The sequence below is a fragment of the Silene latifolia genome, chromosome 1 (assembly GCF_048544455.1).
Source record: "Silene latifolia isolate original U9 population chromosome 1, ASM4854445v1, whole genome shotgun sequence".
Classification (NCBI taxonomy): domain Eukaryota; kingdom Viridiplantae; phylum Streptophyta; class Magnoliopsida; order Caryophyllales; family Caryophyllaceae; genus Silene; species Silene latifolia.
Genome location: NC_133526.1, coordinates 110,558,024 through 110,567,309, shown reverse-complemented (window position 1 = coordinate 110,567,309; position 9,286 = coordinate 110,558,024). Strand labels below are relative to the sequence as shown.

Below are 9,286 nucleotides of genomic sequence, written 5' to 3'. Positions count from 1 at the left end.
GTTTCATAACCTCAGCCGTCACAACCTCTTCCATCTTCGGATTCAGCTTTCGCTGACCTTGTCTGCAAGGTTTGTGATCATCCTCTAGCTCAATCCTGTGCATGCAGACATCAGGGCTGATGCCCTTAAGGTCATCCAACGAGTATCCCATCGCCTTCCTATTTCTCTTTAGAACAGTCAATAAAGCAGCTAACTGTTCGTCGTTGAGCTTAGCGCTCAAAATCACTGGGAACTGCTCGGTATCATCAAGAAAGGCATACTTAAGATGAGAGGGAAGAGCCTTACGCTCGGGGACCTTTAGCTCGACTGAGCACAAAGCATGTGCCAAGTTTTCTACCTGTTCCAGCTGATCGTCAGACAGCTCTATATCATCTGTGGTAATTCCAAGCAACTCCTCGACATCATCCTCATCATCTGAAAAATCTGCACACTCATCTAGAAACATCAAAGACTCCTGCGGATCATTAACCAAGGAATCCGACCAAAACTCGTAAGCAGACTCATCAACAATATCAACAGAATAACAAGTATCCTCTATCATCGGTCTAGACAAGGTCTCGGGCAGACTAAACGTAATCACATCATCCCCTACCTCTAGAGTCAAATGCCCCGAGTTTGACATCAATAATAGCTCCAGCTGTACACAAAAACGGTCTACCCAAAATAATCTGGGTACGGGTATCCTCAGCAATATCTAATACAATAAAGTCCACTGGAATAAAGAATTTTCCCACCTTGACGGGCACATCCTCTAAGATACCTAAGGGTCGTCTAACAGATCTGTCGGCCATCTGCAGGGTGATATTGGTCATTTTTAGGTGACCCAATTTAAGCTTAGAAAAGATAGAATAGGGCATGACATTGACACTAGCTCCAAGGTCACACAGCGCCCTATTTATCATCACATCTCCTATAACACAAAAAATAGAGAAACTACCCGGGTCTTTCAATTTAGGGGGAGACTTTCCCGAAATTAGACTACTAGACTCTTCCATGAAAGCAACAGTAGCTGTTTCTCCAAATTCCCTCCTACGCGTAATAATATCTTTCATAAATTTTGCGTAAGGAGGTATTTGGGTAATTAACTCAACAAAAGGAATGGTTACCTGAATATTTCTTACCATATCCGCGAATTTGCTGAATTGTCTCTCCGTCTTCGTGTCGCGTAATCGACTCGTGTAAGGGACCTTGACCATAGGAAGTGGGTCCTCTTATTTCTCTTTACCTTTATCAATTCTTGACACCCTCGCAGCACAGGAGGGTACCCCACTACGTCCAGCATTGGAATGCGTGTCCGTACGCTCAGTATCTCTCGATTGAGGCTCAGAAGTGTTCGATCGAGAGTTTTTCTTACTAACCTCTCTCGATCGAGAGGTTTCATTGTGTAGCTCACTCGATCGAGAGGTGTCGGCTCTCGATCGAGAGATTTCTTCCTCAGCACTGGTCGATCGAGAGGTAAGATCACCCGATCGACCATCTTTCAGCAGTTCTTCGTCATTTTGCTGAACAGTAATCCCTGCCTCGGCATTTGAACTTTCTGGAGTATGTTCTGGTCCGTCATAAGTGCGACCACTCCTCAAACTTATTGCATTTACCGGGTCTTCCTCTAAGCACATCGAATCACACTATTCGAGCAGTTTACGGAGGGCATCCGCACCAGATTCCTGCTCAAGATGTTGTGTGTGAATGGCGGCCTTAAGATTGTACTCGACTTGAATATTGTCAGCATAAAGCTCGAAGGAAGAGCCTCCTTGCCTAAACTTCCGATAGGCTAGAACTCTCTCGGATGTAGCCATACATGAAATGGGATTGTGTCCCCATTCGCCACATCTTCCACAAATTACCTCCATAGCTGAACTATAACCTGTAAGCACAAAAATACTCGGGCCAAGAATGAGAACTGTCTCAAGGAATAAATTCCCTGAGACAAAAGACAAACAAAGAACTATAAAATTGCACCGCCTCCCCGGCAACGGCGCCAAAATTTGACACGGCTGTCGCAACCTTGTCAAAGATAAACCAACGGGTCTCAACTAAATGTAGCAGAGGCAGTCGGGTATCGAATCCACAGGGAGATAGGAATCCTATAGTCAACTAGGCCTGTCGAAAGTAACCAAAATGGGGGGTTTGTTTGTTTGTTTCCTAAAAACTACGAGTAAAGGAGAGAATAAAAGAAGCGAGAGAGAAATAAAATAGAGATGAACAAGAAAGAAAGGTACTAGGATTGTCGGTTCACCATGGCTTCTAAAGTCCGGACTAAATCGTAAATGCCCTAAATTCAATCTGTGGGTAATAAACATCACCTTTCGGTCCTTAGTTCGCCCTAGGCAATACTAGTTTAGCTTTCGCCCTAGCTAGTATTAATCCTAATGAAACGCAGCAGATCTACCCCTTTTTCAATCTTTCGATCTAGGAGAAGAGGATATCGAGACAGTTAATTGAGTGCGTCGACTCAAACAATTAAAAGATATTAAAGCAGCAGATGCATACAACTAGACTACGGGTATTCTAATTAAATCATCCTTCCTACGCCATGGCTACCCTAAATCCTAGCAAAACGATTAGCTATTCATGATCGAAATGAGGAACAATAATAGCGAAGCAAATGACAATAGATAACATGATAAACGAAATTGAACTGAAATTATACGAATGGTAATATCGAATTCAACGAAGGAAGAATTGAGAAATGGCGATGAAAAGTATTTTCCAATCCCAAAAACCAAAGCAACAGTCTCCGTTTCTACGTCTAAAAATGTGATTATTCTTTGGTCTCTAGTATTCCTTGCCTATTTATAAGAAAATAGAAAAGAAACAAGGCGTGTAAAATAACAACACAATCGATCCAAAGCCCATCAGCGCGTGGCCTCCCGATCGAACTCCATAGTTGCTCGATCGAGAGCTTTACCTAAGTCATCCCTCGATTGAGAATAATGCTCTCTCGATCGAGACCTTCACCTTTGCATTCACTCGATGGAGAACAGGACATCTCGACCGAGGGGTTCTTGACACACATGCCTCTCGATCGAGCTAATTGGGTGTTCGATCGAGAGGTCTTGACTTCTCGTGTGGTCTCCTATTCCTTTGGATGCCTTCACGCATCTCAAGACGGTAAGGTTTCACGCCGACTCTCTTAAGCAAGCTTGGAGGACCACAAATAGGCTGATTTCCAGTCATTCCGGTTCGTACCTGCAAATAATGCAAAACAGACCAAAGTAGACTATTCGGGGGCATTTGTAGTGAAATACTACAAAATAAGCATAGAAATGTGTGCTGAAAAGGCCTAAAAAGGTCTATAAGAAATGCACACATCACTTGCACGCTCGGATTGTCATTCTGGACGGGCGTCTTGCCTGGTTGGCCGCTCGGGTTCTGCTTCAGAATCCTTTTCTTCACTTTCTTTTTATTCTTGTAGGATTGGTCTTTAGTTCTTGCTTCCTCTTCATACTAGTCCATCAAATATCGTCAATAAGCTTCCAAATATGCACGAAAGACGGGAATTTCCGCCTAATTATCTTCTTTCCTACAAAACATACGAAATGCACTAGGAAAGCAAATAAGAAGGTTTTGACGGATAAAATGGCCATGGAATGATATAATAGTATGCAAAATAGGCTCAATTAGGGGACTAAATATGCCCAAATAATGGTCACATCAACTTTGGAGGGTGGTGGGTTAGCTTGGAGAGTGTGGGGTATGAGTTGGATGAGACTACCTGACCCAGAACATCTTCCTGTGACTGAGCCTTTGATAGTGGCGGTGGTTGCATCGGACTCCGATGACGATGAGGCTGCCCCTACCCGGTAGTACTACCTCATAGATGATGGTCTTTTAGAGGTGATGCAGGAGCCGACCAAGGGGGACCAGGCTAGACCTGAGGACTAGGTACTTAGAGTGGGGAGAGGCCCTAGACGGGTGAGAGAGAGAGTTGGTGAGACTCAGCCTGTGCAGCCCGTGCCTCCACAATACTAGTACCCGAGTTACCCTTCTTCCTTTAGTCCCGGGATGCAGGTGAGTGAGCTTATGGGAGGGTATCTAACGCATTGACACTCCGGAACATTCATAAGATGGCATACGTGCAGGGCATTGGGACCAACCTGGCTCATCCAGTTTCGTGGAGAGGTGTCGGGGATGATAGTGGAGTCTTCCACTCATATGGAGTAAATCCGACTACATGGGGGGAGCTTCGAAGTTATCCTTTCGGTTTTCTGGCGCCATGGCGAGTACGAAGAGACTCAGGTACAGAAGCTACCACAGGAGAGGGCACAGCTGGAGCCGACACATCCGGAGGAGGAAGCAGAGGTGAGGAGATGGAGGAGCCGGGTTTCGAGTGATGTTTTTTATTGTTGTTTTACATTCGTTTTCATGGATTTTTAGTTAGTTGCTACTTGTTTTGTTGGTAATTGGATATACTTTGGTTTGTACTTGGCCATAAGGCCGTATTTTGTTGAATTTCGAAACTTAATATGCAGGTGGATAGTGTCAGAGACGAAAACTCCTGCGATGATTATGTTTCTTAGAATGGCAACGTGTTTCTTGATGTAACTTGACCTGTTGTTACTCGATCGAGTGCCCCTAACTCGATCGAGTAACTGCGTATGGGATTCTGCAATGCTTACTAGACTCGATATACTCGATCGAGTAGCTGTTGAACTCGATCGAGTAGCCTCGGCTCGATCGAGTTGGTTCTTAACTCGATCGAGTACCCCTGATTATCGTTTATCTCATTCTAAAATATTGATGGTCATCATATATATATACTTTATTAATAATAGGTTTCATAGTCAGGTTAATAATAACGTCCTCGTGCTTCAAGTGTAGTTTATACAAGATCAATACGGTCTTAATTGTTTTTCACCATGAGTATTTAATTGAATTGCTGGACGTACCATGCTGCACGGTGGTTATAGTGTATTGTTGTGGTCATAAGTTTACAGCTGGTTATATCGAGTACACGTGATTGAGTAATGTCACTTAAGGAATTACTCGGTGTTCACACATAATGATTGGGTGGCGGTACATTTCCCTTGCTTATTTGTTGTTATCTACATCAAATATTAATTAACAGTTATAAATATTCTCTAAGTAATATCAATGAAGTGCTATGATAAGTTGTTGGTCTAAACGTACGTTAAAATTGTTTCGTAGTGTCAGGATTGTGTGGAGTTATCTTTTCGTATAATGTTTGTAGTTCGTCTTGAAGGTGAACTTCGGGGACGAAGTTCCTTTTAAGAGGGGAAGAGTAATGTCGCGTGAAGGAAATGACAAATTCATGACAAAGATATCACATTTTGAGTATTTTGAGTACATTTTGGGTAATTGTTAGTAATTGTTGGTAAAACCCTCAGATTGCTTAACCATTTAGTTTACTTACAAATTTAAACTTTGTACTATTAATTTTGTACTATTAAAATAAATGTTAATTTTTTGAGTAATATTAATGTTACGAAAATGGTTTAAATGAATATTAATCTATTGTTGTATACTTTGACCGATGATTTGCTATACTTTGGTGATTAGTAACTAATTTTTATTGATAATTAATTGTTAGACGATTAAAAAATAATAGTTGTATCAGATGAATATGATGTGTATGAGGTATGGAATCGGGCAATGATAGAATTCGGTTAGTAAGTGGAAGTAACGGTTTGTGTTAGTGTTTTCTCGCGTATAATGCATGTTTTGTGACTTGTTAGGAGGTCGTATTGGACGATGTATTGCTAAGGTAGGTGATGATGATGGGTGGTGGCGTACATGGATGGGTGGTATATGGGATCGGTTGTGCTTGTCCTCATTGGGGTGAATGGTTGCAAGTTGTCTTAGTTCACGTTTCACCTTGTGTCGTGGGGGATGATGAGTTGAACTTCGGGGACGAAGTTATTTTTAAGAGGGGAAGACTGTAATACCCGTCCTTTTAGGCACCCGTTGACCGTCGTTGACTGACCTAAGACGCTCTAGACCTTCAAAAACCGTACGAGTTAACCTTGTGACGTAGTAAACCTTGGACTTGCTCGACCTGAGAAGGGATCTCTTAGAGACATCCCGACTAATTGTGGGGCTAGCAGTTATATGCCCTGTTTCACTGGTAAGGCTGCCCCTACTTCGAGTAACATGTTAATTAAAGATGTTCAACATGTCACTTTGAAGATTTTCCTCCGAACTTTGACCTGCTTGTTGTACGATAGGAGGGATGTGAGTAAGTTGAACTCACATGAGGTTATGTTGTTTGTCACCTATCTGAACCCCACCCGAGCATAGAGAGTCTCCTTTAGTGCCCCGGCCATCATTTGTTCTAGTTTGGCCTTGATGGCCACCTCTTCGACCCGGTACTTGAGTTATAGTGCTATTGCCACACAGTTAGGTGAGCGGTTGCCTACTTTTAAAGCCCCTTCGGCTCTCACACCTATGGTCTCAGTTGTGCCCACCTTGGATAGAGATTACTTCATCGACCAGACATGGTTGAGGACTTTGGAGGGTGGTGGGTTAGCTTGGAGAGTGTGGGGTATGAGTTGGATGAGACTACCTGGCCCAGAGCATCTTCCTGTGACTGAGCCTTTGACAGCGGCAGTGGTTGCATCGGACTCCGATGACGATGAGGCTTCCCCTACCCGGTAGTACTACCTCATAGATGATGGTATTTTAGAGGTGATGCAGGAGCCGACCAAGGGGGACCAGGCTAGACCTGAGGACCAGGTACCTAGAGTGGGGAGAGGCCCTAGACGGGTAAGAGAGAGGGTTGGTGAGACTCAGCCTGTGCAGCCCGTGCCTCCACAATACCAGTACCCGCGTTACCCTTCTTCCTTTAGTCCCGGGATGCAGGTGAGTGAGCTCACTGGGAGGGTATCCAACGCATTGACACTCCGGAACCTTCATAAGATGGCATACGTGCAGGGCATTGGGACCAACCTGGCCCATCCAGTTTCATGGAAAGGCGTCGGGGATGATAGTGGAGTCTTTCACTCATATAGAGTAAATCTGACTACATGGAGGGAGCTTCGAAGTTATCCTTTCGGTTTTCTGGCGCCATGGCGAGTAAGAAGAGACTCAGGTACAGGAGCTACTACAGGAGAGGGCACAGCTGGTGCCGACACATTCGGAGGAGGAAGCGGAGGTGAGGAGATGGCGGAGCCGGGTTTCGAGTGATGTTGTTTATTGTTGTTTTACATTCATTTTCATGGATTTTTAGTTACTTGCTACTTGTTTTGTTGGTACTTGGATATACTTTGGTTTGTACTTGGCCATAAGGTCGTATTTTGTTGAATTTCGAAACTTAATATGCAGGTGGATAGTGTCGGAGACGAAAACTCCGGCGATGATTATGTTTCTTAGAATGGCAACGTGTTTCTTGATGTAACTTGACCTGTTGTTACTCGATCGAGTGCCCCTAACTCGATCGAGTAACTGCGTATGGGATTCTGCAATGCTTACTAGACTCGATATACTCGATCGAGTAGCTGTTGAACTTGATCCAGTAGCCTCAGCTCGATCGAGTTGGTTCTTAACTCGAACGTGTGCCCCTGATTATCGTTTATCTCATTCTAAAATATTGATGGTCATCATGCATATATACTTTATTAATAATAGGTTTCATAGTCAGGTTAATAATAACGTCCTCGTGCTTCAAGTGTAGTTTATACAAGGTCAATACGGTCTTAATTGTTTTTCACCATGAGTGTTTAATTGAATTGCTGGACGTACCATGCTGCACGGTGGTTATAGTGTATTGTTGTGGTCATAAGTTTACAGCTGGTTATGTCGAGTACACGTGATTGAGTAATGTCACTTAAGGAATTACTCGGTGTTCACACATAATGATTGGGTGCGGTACATTTCCCTTGCTTATTTGTTGTAATCTACATCAAATATCAATTAACATGTATACATATTCTCTAAGTAATATCAATGAAGTGCTATGATAAGTTGTTGGTCTAAACGTACGTTAAAATTGTTTCGTAGTGTCAGGATTGTGTGGAGTTATCTTTTCGTATAATGTTTGTAGTTCGTCTTGAAGGTGAACTTCGGTGACGAAGTTCCTTTTAAGAGGGGAAGAGTAATGTCGCGTTAAGGAAATGACAAATTCATGACAAAGATATCACATTTTGAGTATTTTGAGTACATTTTGGGTAATTGTTAGTAAATGTTGGTAAAACCCTCAGATTGCTTAACCATTTAGTTTACTTACAAATTCAAACTTTGTACTATTAACTTTGTACTATTAAAATAAATTTTAATTTTTTGAGTAATATTAATGTTACGAAAATGGTGTAAATGAATATTAATCTATTGTTGTATACTTTGACCGATGATTTGCTATACTTTGGTGATTAGTAACTAATTGTTATTGATGATTAATTGTTAGACGAGTAAAAAAGAATAGTTGTATCAGATGAATATGATGTGTATGAGGTATGGAATCGGGCAATGATAGAATTCGATTAGTAAGTGGAAGTAACGGTTTGTGTTAGTGTGTTCTCGCGTATAATGCATGTTTAGTGACTTGTTAGGAGGTCGTATTGGACGATGTATTGCTAAGGTAGGTGATGATGATGGGTGGTGGCGTACATGGACGGGTGGTATATGGGAACGGTTGTGCTTGTCCTCATTGGGGTGAATGGTTGCAAGTTGTCTTAGTTCACGTTTCACCTTGTGTCGTGGGGGATGATGAGTTGAACTTCGGGGACGAAGTTCTTTTTAAGGGGAGAAGACTGTAATACCCGTCCTTTTAGGCACCCGTTGACCGTTGTTGACTGACCTTAGACGCTCTAGACCTTCGGAAACCGTACGAGTTAACCTTGTGACGTAGTAAACCTTTAAGTTCAGGAGGCTCGATCTAGCGGAGGCTACTCGATCGAGTAGCTCAGTCACTCGATCGAGTAAGTTACATACTCGATCGAGTTACGGGAGTTCAGCGGGGAAATATAAATCGTGATATCGTGAAACCCAAATCATTTCATTTATTTTCCCCTAAACCTAGATGTCGTCACCTCTCTATCCCTTCATCTATATATTCACCCTTTTTGGAGCTTTTGAGAGTGGAGACACCATGAGGATGGGAAGCATAAGTCTGGTAGCAGTCTTGTCGCCGGAATGCTATGTATAGGTATGTTGTCATCATCATCATCATCGTCTTCCTTGGTTTCGTTTGTGATTGTGGCAGTAGTAGTAGATGGTCATACTGTTTGTTATAGGTGGTTATGAAGGTTGTTTGTCGTCTTGTGGTCGTGGGCGGAATCACTACGGTTTGCTAGAGGTAGGTTCTCTTACTCAGTACTATTGGTTGTCTTGT

The 9,286-nt window shown here is 42.7% G+C and overlaps 1 protein-coding gene across 1 annotated transcript; it reads right to left on the bottom strand.

The window, feature by feature from the left end:
• Window positions 1-581: 581 nt before the first annotated feature.
• LOC141653012 (uncharacterized) lies at window positions 582-1,124 on the bottom strand. Its single transcript, XM_074460659.1, has one exon. It carries the CDS (start codon window positions 1,122-1,124, stop codon window positions 582-584), a length of 543 nt encoding a protein of 180 aa, XP_074316760.1.
• Between the last annotated feature and the right edge of the window lie 8,162 nt (window positions 1,125-9,286).